This window comes from Stegodyphus dumicola, chromosome 3 (assembly GCF_044657685.1).
Source record: "Stegodyphus dumicola isolate Sdum_Otavi_A_Nest chromosome 3, ASM4465768v1".
In the NCBI taxonomy this organism is placed as follows: Eukaryota; Metazoa; Arthropoda; class Arachnida; order Araneae; family Eresidae; genus Stegodyphus; species Stegodyphus dumicola.
In genome coordinates, this window is record NC_140770.1 from 235,304,508 (window position 1) to 235,327,488 (window position 22,981).

General features: G+C 31.9%; 1 protein-coding gene across 2 annotated transcripts in view; it reads right to left on the minus strand.

Annotated features, from left to right (window-relative positions):
* Positions 1-22,981, minus strand: part of Rme-8 (receptor mediated endocytosis 8) — a 196,094-nt gene that overhangs the window by 169,505 nt on the left and 3,608 nt on the right. For both annotated transcript variants that reach the window (XM_085813925.1, XM_085813926.1), the window contains exons 2-5: positions 18,471-18,552; positions 14,909-14,984; positions 7,273-7,419; positions 1,497-1,538 (exon numbers count right to left, since the gene is read on the minus strand). In XM_085813925.1, the coding sequence (XP_085670051.1) occupies positions 1,497-1,538; positions 7,273-7,419; positions 14,909-14,984; positions 18,471-18,538 (333 nt within the window). In that variant the 5' untranslated portion in view covers positions 18,539-18,552. The remainder of the gene's footprint in view (positions 1-1,496; positions 1,539-7,272; positions 7,420-14,908; positions 14,985-18,470; positions 18,553-22,981) is intronic.

Here is a 22,981-nt window from a genome sequence, read left to right on the forward strand (position 1 = left end):
ATTTTGGTTAAATAACATGCTAGAAAATTCTATTTATTAAATAACCATATTGGAAAATTCTATTTATGATTTTACCCAATACAGTACAAAGTCTGTAATTCGGACATCCATTATCCAGAATGATCTATAGATCATTTTGAGGTCACACGAACCTCAAAGCCACAAACTTACGTATGCGCATAATGTGTTTACATGTGCGCATTTAATGTTACGCATGTGCGTTTAAAAAACGAAGCACTTAAACAACTTACATTGAAAGAAATTTTTAATAAAGTAAACAAATAAATATTAAGCTTTTTTTTGTAAATTTTGATACCTTTTAGATTATAACTGCTCTTTATTTCATAAATTACCGTTTCATATTTTTAATTGTATAATTTCTGCATGCCATCTTACCAGATTTAAATTGATGATCTATAATCCGGAAAAACCCTTAATCCAGAATTGCCGAAGTCCCGACGGGTTTGGATTACGGACTTTGTAATGTACAATTTATTTGTTAGTAACTCATTAAAAAATATATAAACATACCAGAAAATTAATATTTACAAATTCTCTCTTGTGATTATAAGTTCAGAAAATTGCTGCTAATAATGCTTCAAATGCCTATAGTTTCTTTTCCCGTTGATGAAAGAATGAAAATAGTTAGAATCATGAGTACAATGAAAAACCAGTTAGACCGCTAACCATATCTATATGCAGAACGATAACCGTTTCTCGCATATATGCAGATCAGTAGCTGCTTGTTTCATCCCAATGCAGAAATGTGCCAAATATACTTTCGCACCATGTCTACTACAAAAGACATGTAATAGTATATTCTATACAGCAGAAAAGTGGTTGATTAATTAATAATTGCAAAGCATGTGACTGCTGTCTGCATAAGGAAAGGTATGCCTTTGTGCAAAAAAAAGAAATGTGCCTTGTATTCATGGTATACACAGGAAAAACCATAAAAACTTCATGCAGTCAGCCTGTTTTAGTCACTGGTTGGTAGATAAAAGCACAAGGAATAGCAGCTATTATTCTTCTTGACAACAGACAGCTATAAATTTTGGCAGGGCAAGAATAAAAGTTAACTTATCACTCTTAAGTATAACATGTCAGGTTTAACCCCCATTAACCATTTATGTTTACTTTTTTCCATAAACAATAAAATTTTAATAAAATGCATTTTCTCCCTTTTTATTTACTATCTAAACTCAAACAATTTAGCAAATTTCATATTCACATAATTAACAACTCTCAATGCAAACCGATAATGAAACCAACTAAAATTTCAGTAAAGGACCCTTCATAAAAACATAAGATATCCCCCACATTAAACAAATGCTCAACTACTTTTTGAATTCTGTAATTCATTCAAATTTAAAAAAAAAAAAAAAAAAAAAAAAAAAAAAGGGAATAAAGTCAACAATAGACATTTAAAACTTCACTTATTTTTTTTCAATACTCATTAAAATTCAAGATAATCTAAACTGGAAATTAATACTCACTATTGACACATAAGATGACTCAGCAAATTTATTTCTGAACCTCTATAATAAATAAATTTATCAAAAATTAATTTTATAATATACTTGGTAGTATACACGAGTTCAAATAATAAAGCAAGATACTTCTCCATAACTAATTACATCATTTTATACTGCTCATGAAAGGATACTGACAAAATTTAAGTGTTACTTATTAAAAAATGTTTCAAAACAATTTACACAAAAGCATTATCTGACATTAACTGTCCTGCTTTCCAACTGATTAATCTTAAAACATTAAAGTAATTTAATGTTTTAAGATTAATGGAAAATGTTTTAAGATTAATGGAAAGATTAATGGAAAAGTTCTCTCTCCTGTTATGCAATAAAAATAATCAAAATACAATTTCTGAGTTCAATCTTAATACATTGCTCATTAAAATTAATCTTAATAGACTTCTTATTAAAATTAAAGGATATTGACAAAAATACAACTCACTGCCACTTATTGGAAAATGATTAAAAGCAATTTGCACATAAATATTATTTAACAAAATATCATGGCCCTTGAAGCCATAGTCAGCTGCCTAACCATGCACATAATATATTGCTGAAGGATTCATTAATCTCTTAAGAATTAATACTATGTAGGAAAAAGTTACCTGTGCTGGAGCTAGGGACTATTTAGTACAGTGTTTCTCAACCGCCAGTCTGCAGACCGGTACCGGTCTGCAAGAAATATTTGCCGGTCCGCGAAATATCCAGCTATCCGTCTAAAAATTGTGCCAATGGGTCGAATTATTAACAGCAAGATATAAGACTTGTATTAAGCCCTATTTCATATATTGATGTTTAATTTAACATGCTTACACAGAAATTATAATAATGCAATTCATGTACACTGTGCTTCTCCCCCCCAAAAAAGGGGGACAGTTCTATATCTCCCGTTCTAATGGGCCGATTCAATAAATTCAAATTGCGTTTTTCATGTCTTGAAAGCATTACTTAGGATATATATATTAGATTTATATATAGCATTGTTCCAAAATAGGTATTTTGACACAAAATTGGACTTTTTCTGAAGCAACATACTAATTTTTTTCCAGATTTCAATTCTACAACTCAAATTATGCGAAACTAATTTTTGTAAAAATCGCATGTGTAATTTTAAAAAATTAGCTCTCAAAATTTTAGCTCCTCAATGTTAATTGAGTTTGGTATATATTTATTAATCTCTCTTTTTGTATTAAACTTATTTGATTCTTCCTTTCATATTTCAAAATTCAGGTTTATTCCAAATAAAATTCACTCATTTTTTATGATTTATTTCTAAAATTTGTATTTTTAAATAATTTTTATAAATTTTTCAAAAAAAATTTGATTTATAATCTATAAAATTTTTATCATCATCTTAAAGTAAACGTATTTCTAAGCATACCTGCAAAAAATTACAATTTTTTATTCAAAATTTTCGAAGACATAAGTGAATTTATATATTGGCACATTTTGAAATTTGCCATAATTGTTAAAAGCGATAAAACATCAGATGTGGTTTAAACACTTTGCCAAAATTATTTGGAAGTACAAACGATGTGATTTTTTTTCCGCTCATACGCAATGTGAAAAGGTAAGAACGAGGTGCCTTTCTTCCGCTCCGGTATAATGGAAGGGAAAGGAAAATTGGCTGCCATATATTAAGAAGTTCACCAAGTGAATTATTCTTGACCAAACTGAAAAAATTCCGCCAAGATAAATTTTTGAATTTCCCTGTAAATTTTGCACCAAATTTTACAAAACTTAAGATCTAGGCATAATTTGATTCTACGAATCAAATGGAAAAAAATTGGCATGTTATTTCAGAAAAAAAGTCCGATTTTTGTGTCAAAATACCTATTTTAGAACAATGCTATATATAAATCAGGGTTCAGCCACATTTTAGTTAAAAAAATAAGCACCTATAAGCACTTTTCAAGCACATTTTAAGGAAAAAATAAGCACCTGTCTAATTACATTATACACAACTGCATAACCTTAAAAGAAAAATTAGACTTGTAATTTAAAATATGAGCAATGCAATATTTATTAAGAGAATGAGCATTACCTCAACAATGGAAAACAATTAACTTTTTTTTTTTTTTTTTTAATTTTAAATGACAGTTCAATTTACAGAATTAGTTTACAATGAGAGAGAAAAAAAAACTATGCAGAACTAAACTATATTACAAGATTCAATGATGATATTTCAGTTGAAAACATAGAAAATAAATAATAATATGCCATATTAATTGTATTCATTTGGCACCTAATACTAAAAACAATTTATTTTTCCATTCATATTAGTGTTTAAATAATTTAACTTAAATCAAAATTCTGAACATTTTCTAAATTTTCATTGCATAACAGTTTTCCCTCAACATATATTCCAAGCAAAGTAATTTAAATAAAAAAGAGGCACATTTCTGAAATCAGAAGACGGGAAATTGCTTCATTCAGTCATCCTTTAACAGTAAAAGCTTAACTAACCCGCATTCTCAGAAATTCCCGAATATTCCAGATAGTAACTGGAAAAAAGAGGAGTGAGGGAGATTGTAGCCGTTCTTTAGATTTCTAGGCCAAATAAATGATTTTGACATTTCGATATGGGCATCATATAAAAATAGACCAACGGAATTGAGAAATATTCTGCTTAGAAAGTACAGTAAAACTCTTTTAAGTGTTCATAAAACAAATCTCAGACTGAACATCAAAATTAATTATCAATGCAAAATACCGCAAACGTTATTGCACAATACGTGCGGCATAATTCTTTCATATGTGATATTTCGCAATCGGAATCAACACCTGCCGGTATTCGGAGAATAAAGAACTAAATAAAGGGGGAAAAAAAGAGAGAGAAAGAAAGAGACCTATTAATCTGGGGTGTTTCTGATTCTAATTTTCAAAAGACTGTATTAAATATCCGGAATAGAATCAATCTTCGCTTGGGTTGGGTAGACCGCAAAAACTTTTAGTCCTATTCAATCCAGATTGGACAGTGACAAAAAAAAAAAAGTCCGCTGCTTCAATATTAGAGATTTTGCGGAGAAACTCTCAACCTCCGTACTGTTTAATGTATTGGCAAAGAAAATGAAATTATTTTGACTATTCGATTACTTTCCTTTTATTTAAGCCATTCCGAATATTATTCCTTAGAAAGCTAATCTGTGTAAAACACACCCATTTTGGGAAGTTTATCTATACTTCAGTAGTTACTGCAACTATATTATTATAAATATTCATACATATGCTCATATTATGCTCATAATATGAGCATAACGATCATAATAAACACGAATATGACCTGACCACGCGGAACGAGAATGCAAATTCTTGATAAAAGTTAAAACGTGTGCAGTATTTGGGTGGGAGGAAAAGAATACCAAATGTACCGGAATTTTCTACCGTTTTCAATTCTTTGGCCAATAGAACGACGTGCACCTGTCTATACTCTAGCACGCATTAATGCAGAGGAAGGGGGAAAGCAATTTCCCGGAGTATGATTCACCATCTGACTTTGCATATAAGGAAGAAAAGTTGTTTATTTAGTTTCGGCTTTGGTACGGGGAAAAAATGCGCATTCATTAAAAACAAAGGATTAAAAAAAAAGCACTAAAAGCAAAAAAATAAGGGCTTTAAAGTAAAAGTAAGCACCTATATATAAGGGCCTTTATATTTTATTTTCAAATATAAGGACTTATAAGCACTTGTAAGGATCACTACGAACCCTGTAAATCTAATATATATCCTAAGTTGCGCTTTCAAAACATGAGAAACGAAATATTTGAATTTTGTCAATCGACCCAGTACAATGGGAAATACGGAACTGTCCTTTCTCTCTCTATCCTTTTTTTTTTTTTTTTTTTTTTTAAAGCACAGTGTACATTATTTTTGGTCAGAATAATTAATGAAACTTTAAAGCAATCTTCTTCAAAGTGTAAATAAATGTTCCATTAAAATCGTCCAAGTTTTTTTTTATGCACTTTCAAAAGTAAACAATTTTTAAATACAAGAAAATGATTTCTTAAATGTTTCCAAAAAAAAAAAAAACGTTTTTTGGGGAGGGGGATGTATTTGTGTGTGCAAACTTATAAGAAGGTAAAATTTGACTTTCATATATTGAGCTTTTCTAATTTAAGATTGGTTTGACTTAAGAATGATGAATTTAACCCCTTCGCGCCGACTGTCACGTCTATGTGCCAGCAACGAACACACTCACTTCCCAGCCGACACGCAGGTGTGCCAGAGCGTTTTCCGTTCAGCCCCGACTGTCACGTATTTGTGCCAGTGTCTTGGAACATTTTAAAAACTATAATTTCTGCCACAAGATGACACTGTATGTCCATATGGTTTCAGATACATGTACATTAGACCTTCTACTAGAAATGAGAGAAGCATGACTCACATACACGTGTTTTTGATTATATAAACAAAAGGGAAATAAATATTTCCGAATGGCGTGCTTTATGACGTCTCTTTAAATTCGCACGTGGTAGTTGTTTATTGTAATTAGAGAAGTTTTATTTTCGCTAAAGCGTTGGGCATTTCGACTTGCAGTTCAGTTTTTAGAAAATAATTAGATTTTGTTAGACGTGAATTCTTTCTGTTTTTACCGTTGCAATGTCGAAGCGTCGAAAATGTTTAACAGAGCATGAAATAGCAGAAATGATGCAAAATATTTCAGATATTGATTCTGAAACAGATTCTGATAGTAGTGATAGTGATACTATGATATATTCTGATCATAAAGAATCTGGCGAATCTAATGATGATGAGGACATTTTGGACATCTGTATGCCGAGTACGTCAAAAGCAAGTACTTCTCCATGGTCATCCACTATAGAAAATTTATCGGAATTACCATTTAAAGCTGTTCCTGGAATTAAAGTAGATAATTCGGTTGAAGAAGAAATTGATTTCTTTAGGTATTATTTTGATGATACAATAATGAAATTAATTACTGAAGAGACTAATCTGTATCAGAGGAGTAAATATCCTGAGGATGAATCTGGAGCAACTTCTTCGAAGTATTTACCAGTTACAGTGGAAGAAATGTTTGTTTTCTTTGCTCTAACAATTTTGATGAGTATTATAAAGAAACCCACAATCATTAAATCCGCTCAGATTAACTGAAAGACATTTTACAAAACTTTGTTCAGAAGAGACTGATAAGAAAATGAGACGACGATGCTTCGTTTGTTCACATTCCCGGAAAAATCCTCCAAAACAGCAAATGAGTTATTACGAATGCAAGGAACGTAATGTAGGACTGTGTGTAGATCCCTGTTTTCAAATTTTTCATACGAAGAGAGAATTTTAAGTAATATATTTAGTTTTCAAATGTATAATGTTAAAAGTCATAAAATTGTGAGTAATGAAAATAAAATGTGTAAAATATGCATTTAAACAAGAAATAAGCTAATTAAAAGTATATATAAAAATATCTATAAAGCATAAGCAGTTTAAATACTCTATAGAGCATTGTTAAACAATGCGTTGATACTTCGGAAATTTCATGGATTTAGGCTTAATAGCAAAAAAGCCCAGGCCCCGGACAGACGCTCGCGTAAGACGCTGCCAGCCTCCGCGATAAGCGCGCGTTTGCGCTACCCGGCGCGAAGGGGTTAAGAAATGAAGCAAAATCATGCATAAAAAGTAATTCTTCAGTTTCAATAAACTAATTTAATTAATTTATGTTGCATTTAATTAATTTATGTTGCAATTAATTAATTTATGTTGCAATACAAGAATATCTACATACCAAAGCTTCAGTGAGTATATCAGCTCTAAGATCAGATGAAAATTTCATCGAGTCTCCTTTTCTACCTTTCTTCATATTAATTACAAATTCATCTGTCTGACCTTTTGCAGTACTTGGAAGAATACTGATAAAATCACTATAAAACCACTAAAAAAGATAATAATAACATTCATTACAAAAGCTACTAGCCAGGTTTATAGTAACAATGAAATGCAAATGCAATCAAATATCTCCAAGATGGCATGCCCACAATTCTAGATGATTTTTATTTCTGAGGAGGTAATCAATCACCTTACAGAAAATTACTGTTGGGATTGATAATTTTTGATTTGTATGTCACGCTAGGTATCCATTAAACATTAAAAGGATAGTACATAGGTGGGTCCTCCCCCCCCCCAAAAAAAGGTTACAAGTATCAGCATTTGGAAAGTAATTATTAAGGAGGGAATTGTTTCCCTTAGAGGCAGTGGTGGCGAACCTTTCTGGGGCCGCATGCCCATAATGGACTGGCCGTGTGCCATTCCGTTTAAAATATTAAATTAGAATTATTCATATATTACCTTGAAATGCTGAGATCTGAAAACTGGAATACATTTAACAATGAAAGCATTAAAACTCACCAGCAGTATGCAATAAATTTGAATTCGTTTAGCAAACATTAGCTGCTTCAACTTTGGAGTATTCTTTGCCATGTAACAAGTAATATGATTGATCCAAACAATTGAAATGTCATAAATTGGATCAATAAATATGTATATCATTTCTATGGTGATATATGAAAACCTGATATCTTCTTGGCTTAAGCTCTATGCCAGTGACATTATGCTATAAGTATGTAAGGGAAACGTTCAAGAAGAGACTGATACACTTATTTAAATTACATAGTATCATTTTATTGTATTGTGAATATTAATTAAGGAAGTAATATTTTAATCGTGTGCCAGCTATTAAGGCTGTGCGTGCCGATTATGGCATGCACGCCATAAGTTCACTATCACTGCCCTAGAGTTAACAGATGGCAATAGTTGTCTAGCAGTGGTTGTGCGGGTTGGTAAAGTAAGTTCACGGACATGTCAGAGTGATTGAAATGGCAAAATGTTTACAAAAATGGCCTTGCTTAGAGGTGCGATCTGTGATTCATTATCCTGATCAAATATCTGAAGCATGGCCATACCACTACTGCCTATTGTTATAGTGCCATTTTGACAAGGTTACATGAAGCTATCCAATGCAAGCACCCTGGCATGTTGAGTGATGGAGTCCTCCTCCTGAATGAGAATGCCTGGCCCTGTACTCTTGACTATATCAAGATTTGCTGCAAAATTTGAAGTGTGAAGCCTGAAGTCACTCCCCATATAACCCAGATTTAGCACATAATGACTATTTCCTTTTTCTGAAATTGAAGGAATTATCTAGAATGAGGTTCTCTTCAGATAGCGATGTGAAAACAGCTACTGAGAACTTGCTCAATGGGCAGAGATGTGATTTTTACCAAGTTGTATTATATAAAGTTGGCTCTGCATTCAGATAAATGCCTAAATAGATTTGATTATTACGTGGAAAAATTATAGGCAAGTATGCCTCTTAATTCCCTTTTATATTTTCAATCTATTGTTAATGAATAAATTTTTATTACTCTTGTCAACTTTTTGGGGGGATCCACCCTCGTAGTTGAAGTGTAATACATAAGCTTACTTTAAATAATAAAATGCAGGTTTACATTTGTATAAAATTAAAAATTAATTATAAAACAGTGTATAATATAGCAAAAACATTACACTAATGAAATCTAATTTACAGATTATATGCATGAAGTTATAAAATTGTTATCAAATTACTTTAATTTCATCACTTATACCAGTGGTCGGAAAACAGTGGCTCACGAGCTGCATGTGGCTCTTTAGTCACTTGAGTGCAGCTCTGCCACAAATTAAATTCAACTACATGGGATAAGCAGAGTGTTGGTTAGGCAGGTAAGCATGGTGTATGCAGTATGGAAGTGACACACACGACTACAACATGAGTTGACCAGGAGCAAGCCATCATCGCTTATCAGTCAGTGTGTACTGTGGTCAGCGCCTCATGTACTGAAAACTCTCATGCAAGCAATAAATTGTACCTATTCGATGCATTAAACTACTTGTATACTGTCTACTGGAAAGTTCTGTCCATTTTTGGAATAAAACAAAATACAAAATTTTCTTACCATCAATAAACTTTATTATATGAAAAATAATATAATTGCTGTTATTATTAATGACTTCTTGCCAGTGTGAGGGCAATTTGTATATCCCATTTTTGAAAAATGATGTAACTTTTGATGCGAAAAATTGAGCTGCTGCTTGTTTGATATCTACTTCGTTTTTGAATTTTTTGCCCTTCAAAAAATTTTGTAAGGACAAAAAAAAGTGATAGTCCGAGGGTGCTAAGTCCGGGGAATATGGTGTATGTGACAGAATTTCCCAGCCTAGTTCTGCAATTTTTTGATGAGTCCCCAAAGCAGCATGATCATAATGCAGTACAATGTCCTTCCTGTTGAAAATTGATGGCCTCTTTTCTTGGACTGTTGTCTTTAAATTGTCTAATTGCTGTCAGTACTTCGAATTGGGCTTTTTGTTCGGTTTTAAAAGCTCATAATGTACCGGTCCTCGAATGCCCCACCATATACACAACATTCTCCTTATTCAGGGTTAAATTTGGTTCAGAGGTGGGACGGCTAGGTTTTCTAGGTTCACAATATGCCCTTTCGTTTACAATGTTTCCGTGGGTGATCCACTTTTCATTCCCAGTTATCATCCAGTTCAAGAAGGGCTTCATTTTGTTCGGAGTAAGCAAAGATGTGCATATGATGACTCGATCATCTAAATTCTTCTGACTTAGTTTATGGTCATAACAACACCATCACCGATCAAAGATGATTGCCCAGAATGTGGCTTATCAGAAAGTTCGAAATCACCTGTTTCAAACCATCTTCTGCATGCCTTATCAGAAAGTGTACCTTCACCAAACACTTTCAATAAATTTCTACATGCTTCTGTAGCATTTCTTCCTTGTTGAAATTTGTATAAAACACAGTGGCATAAATTAACTAACCACTAACTAGCAATAGTGGCCATGAGTACACTATCGCTTCACACTTAAGACTAACGTGAATCAACTTTGTTTTAGTTAACATGCTACTTCAGTATGCATACATTAAGCGATAAAAATAGAGAGCCGAACATATGGTAAATAAACATGTGCTTACGTGTAAAAAATTGTTGTCATAAAACGGACATAACTTCCCGGTAGACCGAATATTTAATAACCAGCTACAGATCTCGCAGGTATTTTTGGCATCAATTTAATATGTTGTTAAAACTCTATGTTGCTGCTTTTATTGTTATAAAACAATATTATGCTTTTATTGTTATAAAACAAAAAAATTTGTTTTTAGATGCCATCTATCTGACATGGCTGAAAAGAAAAATAGAAGGTGAAAACCATGACTTTAAAGCTGAATGAACTGAATCATTCATGTTGATACAAAACTCAAATGGCCTTCTGACTTATCTTATTTTTGAAAAACAAATTGCCGCATAACTAGAAATCAAATTTGAACACACAATTTACAACTAAACACACGTTAACTGTAATATTCAACAGTAAATATCCCATTATCAACAGTAAATATCTCACCAGTGATGCAAGAACGAAAGCAGGTGAGGAAATTTAGAAGAGTTATGAAAAATCAATCTTTTTTTTTTTTTTAATTTTTGGATGCTATCTTCCAACAATGTTGATATTGCCAGCTTTATTGTTAGTCAAGAGATTGCTAAAACAGACAAAGCATAGACAGATGGTGAATACATTAAAAGTTGTTTTACATACACCTGAAAAGTTATTCCAGGATTAAAGCAGAAATTCTTAAAATATTTAAGAGTTACCACTGGCTGCTAAAACACTAAAACACAGAAAAGTAAAAATGTCTTCAAATATAACTAATCAGCACATCAGAGATCTTAAAATGGTTTCAGCTTGTTGATGAATCTTATGAAATAAATGATGCAGTACAAGTTTAACTTTTTGTTCGATTTATTTCATGTATGGGACCTAAAGAACTTTTAGGATTACTACACCTTAAGATAAAACATGTGGTGAGGATATTGCAAATGCTGTCAATGAAGGCATGAAGAAACATCATATTCCTCTTGATAAAACTGCTTCAGTTTCAATAGCTGAGGCACAAAGTATGACTAGAGTGAAAAAAAGGTTTTGTTTCTACTTTGGAGGGGAAAAAAAAAAAAATTAATCACAAGATACTTGTTTACCATTGCTTCATTGATCAAGAAGCATTTTGTGCACAGACATTTCCAGAAGAAATTTGCATGATTAGCAACAAAATTAAAGCTAAAACTCTTTATCATTGAAAATTTAAAGAATTCTCCATGGAAATGGAAAGTGAATATGCAGATGTTTTGCTGCATAATAAGGTATGCTGGCTTTCAAGAGGAAATGCTTTAAAATACTTTGCTTCCTTATTATTAAAAATTAACACATTTCTTGAGAAGAGTGTTGAACTAATGGATGATCAACAAAAGCAAATCTTTTTTCCATGGTAAACGACGTTACACCTCATCTAAATAATTTTAAACATAAACCACAGAGGAAAGGAAACACAATTTTTTTTCAATTCCAAACAATATGTTTGGACGTCCTGTACAGAATAGATGATAGCACCAGCAAGATGCAACTGCAGGTATGAAAAGAGGCAGAAGTCCGAAGGAGTGATGTCGGGGCTATATGGTGGGTGTGGTAAAAGATCCCATTCGAGTCCATACAGAGTCTGTGAATGCAGACACATGTGGTCACATTATCTTGATGGAACATTAGCTTTTTAAATGGAACTTAGATTGAAGTTTTTCCTTGATAATAGCATCAATACAGACTAGCATCTCCCTGTACACCTTACTGTTGAGGGTTTTATATTTTTGCAAATAATCTTTGTGGGTAATACCATGGTAATCCCATGGGATACAAAGCCTGATCTTTTTGTTAGTCAAACTGCACTTTGTGATGCTGCCGACTGTCTCACTGGGTGCAGACCAACCCCCTTTTGAGTCTGTGTTGCTGAAGTAAATTCACTTTTCATCACAAGTGACGATCCGGTCTAGAATTTTGTCCTTGCATTGATATTCAGCAAATTAGTAAAGTCCCAAAAATGTCTGTCCTAAGCTGCTTGAGTCAGCTCATGCAGCACCCAGCAATTAAACTTATATGTCAAGTTTATGAGATGCATAACATGACTAATGAACATGGCATTAACATCTAACTCCTTAGCAAGCTCTCGAGTGGTTGCATACTGATTTTCTTCCACAAGTTTTTGCAGGCGGGCCTCATCAACATTAGTACGCAGGCCAGAGCACTCTGCTTCTTGAATGTCATAGTCCTTGTTTTAGACCTTTCAGTAGCAAACCTTCACAGTGACTTATGATACAACATTAGAACCTAAAGCTGTACACATGATTTGGTGACATCCTGTAGCTGACTTTTTGCAACAGAACTGGAAGTAAATGATGGTTCTAATTTGGTAGCATGATAGTTCCATTTCAGATACCTTGTACTTAATGATAACGATATTGTTTTACAAATTTCACAACACAGTGTTTTAAAGCAAGTCTCTTTCTTTCAAATACAAAAATCGTTTGACAAAATATGATTAAACATGCCAATGTGAACTGTTTGCGCAGTTGGTATTTGTGGTGGTGGGAAACTTGTTAAAACCTGGTATTTCAAAAATCATCATAGATGAAGTGCTTTACGTCCAGCTGCTGTGAAACCAAAAACACCCAATAATACGAGAAGTCATTAGTCATTTATAAGAAATCATCCTTATTTCAAATAAATGTCTAAAAATCATGAAGATGATATACAAGGGTTGCTACTTATAATTCTGGCATAATAATGAAAAAATAAATGTTTATGATCAAAATCAGTTTTATTGTTTTTCAAAATATTATCCATGAAGATCAATACACTTTTGCATGCATTTGAACCAATTTTTGAAGCACTTTTTTCACTGCGATTGAGGTAACTCAAAACATGCATTTTGAATGCATCAACTACTTCTTCATGTGTCACAAATCGCTAACCACATAATATATTTTTGATGTGAGGGAATTAGTCATTAGATACCAAATTAGGGCTGTACGGCAGATGACCTATCAATCTGACGTTTTGGCCCATCAAACATTCCTTTACTTGAGCCAATGTGCGAAAGCTTGCATTGTCATGATGAAGAATGATTCGTCTCTTCTGCTTTTTCATCAGATGACTTCTGGCAAACAAACGGTAGTGTGCCATTCTGAATTAACTGTCCTGTGTTGCTCTAATGCCATTATTGCTACGTCACTATTAATGCCAAAGAAACAGGCAACCATTTCCTTTGATGTGCTTCTTCCGCAAACAACTTTTGCTGGATTTGATTCGACTTGGAAGAGGCATATAGTCAACTGCTCTTTTGTTTTGGGCTCATATGCATTAATCTATTATTCGTAACCTGTGTAGATACTATACACAGACTTTGATGCACCTTGAATGCATTTTGCCAACATTTCCTTGCTCCAATCAACACGAGCCTTCTTTGAGCATTTGATATATTATGCGGGATCCAACGAGAACAAATCTTTTTTATGCCAAATGTTCATGTATTATCTTATTGATGCTTGTCACACTAATGCCCAAAGATACCTTAATCTAATGGTATGTCACATGACAATCTTGATTTATCGGTTCACGATCTTGATTTATTAGCATTAGACTGCACAAGAGTGAGCGAGTTGTTGTTTTCTGCTTTTAGCCAAGGTCAAAACTTACACATACAGGGAGCTCAGTGTATAGCAGAACAAATTCTGAAAAATGCTAGCCATACAGTTTGCATAATGAAAGTGCATGAAGTGTAAGTTCCTATTTATCATAATGTGATACGGTACTCACAGAAGGTATTTTAGGCCATAACACCACTTTATGTACTTATGCCTTGATGTAAATCCAACTTATGCATTGAACCAAATACTCAAGGTTAAAAATACTACATATTTTTTGTTTCCAAATAATTACCTGAATACTTTGAAGTAACTTCAGTGTAAGTTTTATATATTGAACTAACAAACAGAATGCATGATGTACTTCAGAACTGAATTACTACCAAAAAACATCCATCGCAGTTTTTCAACACACATTTTGTACAGAAATAAAGCAATCATCAATATCTAATACTGATTTTCAATATATACGTATTTCTTTAAATTTTATTGATTTTTTTAATTGGGGTACTACTCGTTTGAAATGTTTTGGTTTTAACTTTTTTTAATTCTTTTTTGTATTTATAGGATTATTTGAAATTTATTACTTATGAATTTTAATTTTTGGTCTTTGTAAAAAACTGGCTCTATTAATTACTTTATGCCTTTATACAGGTATGCGTACAATTAAACAAATATATACATACTATTAAACAAATACAGGGATAGCAACAAATTTATGAAAAATCATTTATTAGGAACGTTATTATAAACATGTACTTTTTCTTATACTGAAAGTTTAAAATAATAAGCATTCAGTAAAGTACACATGCATAAGGATAAAAAATACATACTTGATTTGTAACTTCTAATTTGGCTGGACTATAAGTAGATATGCCCATTGTACCAATGGAAAATATCCTTTTATATCTAAATAAGAATAAAACTATATGAAAAACATGATTACAGTTTAACAAAATATATTTGAAAAAATAAAGAGAAAACAAAAAATTAAGGAAGAAATACTTTAATAATAATGCACTGTTAAAAACAATCTCTGCTTATTAGATGCATATCTTGCATTCCATCTCAATGTGCATTCCATCTCAAATTTAAACAACCTTTACAAAATGAATTTTTTTATACTTATATATAATCCTGGACAGAAGGAAAAGAGCCCAAAATAGCTATGATTGGCAATTATTTCATTCATGCATCTCTGGTATTTATAAGTGAAATAGGAATTGCTATTAATTTGTTAATGTCATCCTGAGATTTAATGGAACTAAATCACCACAACTAATCTCACAGCTAAACCAGGTCTATAGTAGAGGATAGGATGAACTAAACTGCAGAAAACACATCTGCTATACCAAGAAGAAAGAAAGCAAGAACTGAAAAGATCCGTAAAACCTTTTGGTACTCTTCTGTTATCAGGACTGTATTCAGAAATGTATGCATGTATGTATGGTTATACATGCATACATGAGCATATATATACATACATACATACATACATTTCTTAATCCAGTCCTGATAACAAAAAAGTACTAAACTTTTACCCTTTAACATCTTCAATGTGATTGTTTATTGTATTGGCTGAGATCTGTACTCTGAAAATCTCAGACTTGAAGGTATAAAATGCAGAAACCAGGTTTCCTAGTTCAGGTATTTCCAGGTGCATTCAGCATAGCAGATGACCATTAAATATCCTCCTACTTTCCACATGCAGTATCATAAGATCACCTCATCTGTTGAGGTTAGCAAAAGCTTTTGGCCAGTGATCAAGCTTTCCTGTCAAACCCACTCTCCCCTGTCAAATATGCTGCGTAGGCTTGGGACTCCTACCTAAAATGAAATGTGTGGATAGGATCTGACATCATATTTGTATTCTGCTGCAGAAGTGGATACCTGAATGATCAGCTACTTTTTAATAGTTATTCTACCCTTTCATATTATGTTACAGTTGTACGCTAAAATCTTATCAATTATTAAAACCCACCCCTTATATTAAATGGCATTGCAATGCATTAAAAGTAAGAATTTTCAGTATATAGTACAATCACCATAATTTCTGTATTCTTCACTATGATTTTCATCAGAGAAACATTTATAGTTAATATTAAATCCAAAGTATCATTTTTTAATTACAACGCAAAATGAATTTTTTTTTAAAATTTCAAATGCAGAGTACAGTGCAAAGTCCGTAATCCGGACTTTTCGGGATTTTGGTGATTCCGGATTAGGGTTTTCTTCCGGATTATAGATCATCAATTTAAATCTGGTAAGATGGCATGTAGAAATTATAACAATTAAAAATATGAAATTGTAATTTAAGAAATAAAGAGTAATTATGATCTAAAGAGTATCAAAATTTACAAAAAAAAAAAAAAAAAAGCTTAATATTTATTTGTTTACTTTATTTAACACTTCTCTCAATGCAAGTTGTTTAAGTTGCTTCATTTTTTGTGCTAATACTTTCTCTCTAATTCTATAAACAGACATAATTTCTTGTTCAGTTACAAAGTTCCATTGTTCAAGTCCTGTAATTGCTATGTCGAGAATACCGACTAACTTGTCAATTGAATTTCGTTTTCAATAAAATCTCTGTCACTTTCTTTACTATTGGAAGCAGTATTTTCTGGATCTAGAACCCTACTACAGATTTCGCCGTCCGTTAATTGATTGATGATTGGGGCATTTTCATCGCAATGAAAAACTTCTGTTATATCATCTTCATTTATTACTGCTTTTCCATATTTCTTTACAAAATCCAATGACTGGAAACTTTCACCTTTAGTTTATGATGTCCGAAAACCTTCAAAATCATGGCTATCATCTTCATCGTCCTTACCATGAAATATGGTAGCTTTTTTTTTAATGTATCTGGAGTCACATTCTTGCAATACTTCACACAGCAGACTTTATGCTTAAAAAATTTTAAAAAGTCTTGAATAATCATCGTTCAAGAAATTTAACACAGATTTTTAAAATGCTACTTTATATTTGCATTTCAGCGCATGCACTATTCCCATATCCATAAGCTGAATGATAAACATAGAATTTGGAGGGAAGAATAATACAGATATATTATCGTTCACTAAAACTTTAAGTGAATTATGCTCCGAACAGTTGTCAACGATAAGGACTATTTTTGAGTCGTCAAGTAAACCAACCGAATTCAAATGTTGCTGAGCCTCGGGTATAAAATGATTTTCAAACCAATCATTTGTCAATGCTTGTGCCATCTATGCTCTTTTATTTGCGCGATATATAACAGGGAAACTCGTTACTCCTTTAAGTGCTCAAGGTGGTGCATGTTTTCCGATTACGAAAGGTTTGCACTTGTGCGTTCCTGCAGCATTTGCGCACGCTAAAATTGTTAGTGTCGCTTTGAAATCTTTGACACCAGTTAGAGCCTTTTCTGTAGAGGCTGCCAAGGTATTTCACGGTACATATTGCACGAAAAGACCAGTTTCATCAGCGCTGTAAATTTGTTCTAGAGATAATTGTTCACTAGTAATGAGTTCAATGAATTCATCTGCAAATTGTTCAGCAGCTTCAGTATCAGCTGAAGCTTTCTCACCTGAAATTTTTAATTGCCTTATATCATGGTGATTTTTAAATTTGGTTAATCAAGCTGTCGAATATGTGCACTCATTGTTTAAGTTCATTTCTTCATGAAATATTCTGGCTTCAGCCATTAGCGTTGGAGCCATCAATGGCATGCCCTCGCTGCGATGCTGTCTGACCCATTCAATCATCACTTTGTCGTGATCGTCACTTTTAGCATAATGAACCCCTTTTTCTGTTATTCATTGCAAGTGGGGTGTAAGAATCCACAAAAAATTCAAAAAGTTCCTTTTTGCTTATGTCATATACATGTGAATTTCCAATGTCATACTCCTTGCAAAATTTTGAGACGGATATGCCTTTATCCATTTTTTTGCAGCAATTCCACTTTTTTTTTAATGGACATCAAAACATGCTTTCGCTTTGTAGATCCTTTGGCAGCTCCAGAATTGGAAACTCTTTTTGACATAATCAAAAGTTCAAGCTTAATTTTTATAAAACTGCTCTAACAGTCTGAAAAATATAATAAGGCGGATCCATTTAGAAGATTAAGCAGCGCAATCTGCAACATTAATTGAAATGCCTTAGAATCAGTAAAGATAATTTTAGCCTACCTTATACCGTTCGTTATACATTAAATGTGCATGCGTAAACGAATTACGCACATGCGTAAAGCATAAAAAAAAAAAAAATTTTGTGGCTTTGAGGTCTGGATTATAGATCATTCTGGATAATGGACTTCATTCAGGATTACAGACTTTGTAATGTACTGCCTAAATATTTACAGCATTAACAGAGACAACTGCATAATGCATTTAGCAAGACTGTTGAACATTTATTTACCTTCCTTTCCAAGATAACTTTGTGACAACAAAGCAGGCAACATCTTCATTATCTTTCAAGGGATTCATGCTTTTTCATCAATCTAAAAGATATTGAGAAATTATTTTTATTTAATAAAAAGGAAAAGGTAAATGCAAATATTATTAAAACACAATTTCAAAAATTCATACTAAAATTATTATGAACTTCAATTTAATATAAAAATATATGTAGCACAGGGTGATCATTACTTGTCCAGGAATACTTAACCAGTACTAACTGTCATTACAGCAATTTCAGACTTACCACTAGGGTTATCTAGTTAATGGAAAAGAAAATGAGGGCTATCTGCCTAAGCAAAGGGATGCTTCCATGGTTGACTTAATAATAGAAAACTGGCTCATATTCATATTACAAATAGGAGAAATCACAAAAACGCCATTGCAGCCAGCCCATTCGCAGAGATCTGAACAAAGTCAAACTACTAGAGTCCAGTGTTTTTAACCCCTTAGTAGTTGGTAGACCAGATCACCACAATTACTTGCCAGTATTGTTTGATGGCACTAGTTGCAGCTTATGCTGTTTTTCAGCACTTTAAAACACTTAAAAGGATTTTTAGACACCCTAAAGTTTGTCTGTATTTTGTGCATTTCCTGTTCAACTTACTGACAGGGACAGAGAAAAGTGAACACAGCATCAGAATTTCACCTACATATTTACAGGTACAACTCCGTCACAGTACTACTCTAGCACAACATCCATCATGGACACACAGTGCCCCACCTCAGAAATTCAAGCTAGAGTTAATTTTAGTTTGTCTTATAAAATGGGTGCAATAAACTTTTTACATTCACATAAGTCATATTGGACATTCAGAAGTTAAACATGACTTATGTGAATGTAAAAAGTTTATTACATTCACATAAGTCATATTGGACATTCAGAAGTTAAACATGACTTATGTGAATGTAAAAAGTTTATTGCACCCATTTTATAAAACATGTTAAATTAACTCTAGCAGATCAATATGGCTAAAGAGTTTTTAAGAAGTTTTAAGAAAGATATTGTTTATTGTCGTAACCACAGGTTGTTTAAGTCTGTAGAAACATCACTAAAAAGTGGATGGCTTTAAATTATGGCCAAGATTTATGCAGTCACAGATTTCAATATTTAGAGTTTTAAGATAAAATAAGTATGGTCTGCTTACTTTTGCTTTATGATTTGCCTAATCCCATGGTTAAAGTTCTAATTGCATTAAGAATGGATGAAAATTACATTAAGGAATATTTGAATGTATTACAAAGATGCCACTAGTCTTTATATTATACTTATATATAGATTCAGAAACTGTAAAGATGATATAAGTCTGAAATCATGAACCAGGGCAGAAGAAAGCAATTATAAAAGTGAGGAATATGTGCTAGAAATAGTCTTTAAGGTGGGTTACTGTTTTGCAAGAAACCAATAAAAGATTTCAAGCAATACATTTTTGTAAGTGAACACGAAACTTTCACATATTGCAAGCAATATTGTCCACCAATGCAATTTCAGATTTTCTGAGTCACTGCAAGGACCTGCTAGCCAGCCATTTTTTTCAGTGTGGATATTCCAACATACAGTGTGAGCAGTATGGAATATTACTAGCAATGTAGTACACTTCACCTCTCACATTAAATTAAGAACTCCTTAACTACACTTATCTGTCAAAATTAACTTAGTTTAATATGTGTTTCATAAAAACTGGTGTAATAATTAAACTTTTTGTATTTATTGCAGCCACTACTGTAGGTGGAGGGTGGTAGGCTAAAATTTAAGAATCAGCTCATCTGCACATGTTCAAAAAAAAAAAAAAAAAAATTGGAAGAGTGAAACAGATGAGTAAATACTTAAATTCTTTCTTTGTGTCTGCTTTCTCATACAAGTTCCCACCACGATCAGTTTCTGATATTACTGTCTTAATTTAAAATGAAATGATAGCAAGTCTGAAGTCCTAACTCAATCTATATAAATACACTTAGTTTTCAGCTCTTCTCTTTGGAAGTGGCAGTGATGAAACTTTTTATATAAGTACAGAGGACTTATATAAAAAGTTTCATCACAATTTTACCTCGGGTGTCTAAAAACTTAAACTTGATTTCCATTTTTTCTTTAATAATCAATATATACTAATTTACACAATACTTTAAAGGTAGAATAAAGAGGTTAGCTGTTGTGATTCTCAGTATTACATTCTTAATTTTCTGAAGAGAATAATTTTACATGTCATGTTTGTATTAACTCTTGAAATAATCCTCTTTTCTTTGCATTTGCTTTACTTCGGAAGTATATGTATATAACAGTACACATTGTTTTCTAAATTTCACTTTACATTTTATAGGAGATAGTTTTTATTTATATATTCTGTATTAAATTAAATTTATCTTTACAGCAACGGCACAGGATTTAAGTCCTTTTTAAATACATTTTAAAATTCATTAATTATAATGTTTTTCTTTACAAATTTTATATATATATATATATATAAAATTATATATATATATATATATGCGTGAAAATACTAGGCATGATTATATTTTGTTTTTAAAAAAATTTTTTTGTAATTATAGATATATACATATATATAAGCTGCTTGAATTTTAACTGTTACTGGACAATTTTTTGTCAATATTTTCACTAATGCAGGTGTATTGTTAAAAACTATATTCTTAATTTTTATTCTTAATTATTATTTACCTTCTGTGTAATTTGCATTACATTAGGTTTTTTGCAAAAGCCTTCAATATGTAGATAAAGCTGGGCTACATATTGTTTTCTGCGTTGTAGTTTCAAGTTTAAAGCATTTAGATGGGTTGTTAAGTCTGTCAGAAAAGTAAGATTATTTAAAAACTGGATTTCTTCTAATTTTTCTTGATACTCATGCCCAATGTTTTCTTTTTTGACAAAAGCAAGAATTTTATTCATCAACCCAAAAAACTGTTACAGACAATTTCCAGCACTCAGCCAATGCACTTGACAGTACAATAAAATGTCACCATACTCAGCATCCAAATTGTCCACAAATGTAATAAATGCTCTGCGTCTCTGGGCTTTGCCTCTCCTTATTAAATTTACAATATTTAAAACAGTTTTCGTTGTCTGAGCCTTATAATTTTTATTATTTAATTATTATATTTAATATAATTATTTATATTTGTTAATTATTATTTAAAGCAGTAAGAAGGGTCTTTTGTTTTTCCAAATATTTAACTAAAATTTTTTCCCTGTTTTTTCCTAGTGCCAACAAAATTAATAAGAGGGCCACATGCAGTCCGAGGGTTTGACCACGCTGATCTAATCTATGTCACTGCTCAATGGCATCTTTGCAAATTTAGATACAAGGCATAATTTCCTTCAGTTAGTTTTCTTACTTCTAAAAGATGCTTCTTGTAACAGATCCATATTTTGGCTATTCTAGTAATTAATGCTCATGTTAAATATAATCAAATAAAAGAAAAAGAAGCCTTTAATGCTATTTTATATCTGTGACAGTTTTTAAGGAATGTGGGATACCTCATGCATTATAGATTTTATTTGACAGCCCAAATGATTATTTTAATAAAGGAGAAGCTAGTTATAAAAAGTCGAAAAACTACCTTACTGGAAATATTTAGTACATAAAAGTTAGAAACATACAAAAAATACATACATTATATTATATTTTTAATTTAACATCTTTGATTACTATGAGTAGATCAATTATAAGTAAAAAAAATTGCAATTTTGCTATAAAAACACACTTCCGTTTTAGAGGAATTAAAGCATAATTATACTGATTTTTGTTGCTTTAACTCCTCTAATAATCATCATCTGGTGCATTATTTTAACTCAAACACGTTTACTTGAGAAACTTTTTATAAAAAAGATGAAAATAAAAACATTCTATTTTATACCTGTATATCTAATAAAATAGATTTTATATCTAACAAAATTAAAATACTGACATTTAAATCTTGAAATGTAATTTGCTACATACAAATAGATTTTAAAAAATATTAAATAACAACAAAAGACAAAATCAAAGCTCAACTGATATTTTTTTCTCTCTTATCAGTTGGTTAGGTTACGTTATTATGGCAGAGTGCTTACTTATCAAGACAGTATCAGTTTATCAGTTAAAAAAAACACACCTCTGATGAAAGGTGTATTCTTTTTTTTTTTTTTTTTTAAGCTCATCAGCTACACTGTCTTTAATTTTGGCAACACAAACTAAATTATACAGTTCATCATAACACAGGGAAAGGTATAGTATACATCCATACGCACAAAAAAGAATTCTGCATAAGAAAGTCAAATCTGCACAAGGAGGACTGAAATTTAATTAAATTTCTGCACTAAGAAATTGATAAAGACTTCAACAGCCTACTTAAATTATACTTATTTCACTTTAGGCACAATTCCTATTACACCATTTAATACGTTTATGAAATAGCCTTTATGTGCTCCGTTATAATAAATGAATTCTCAACTAAAAATATCTCTGCACAGATCAGATC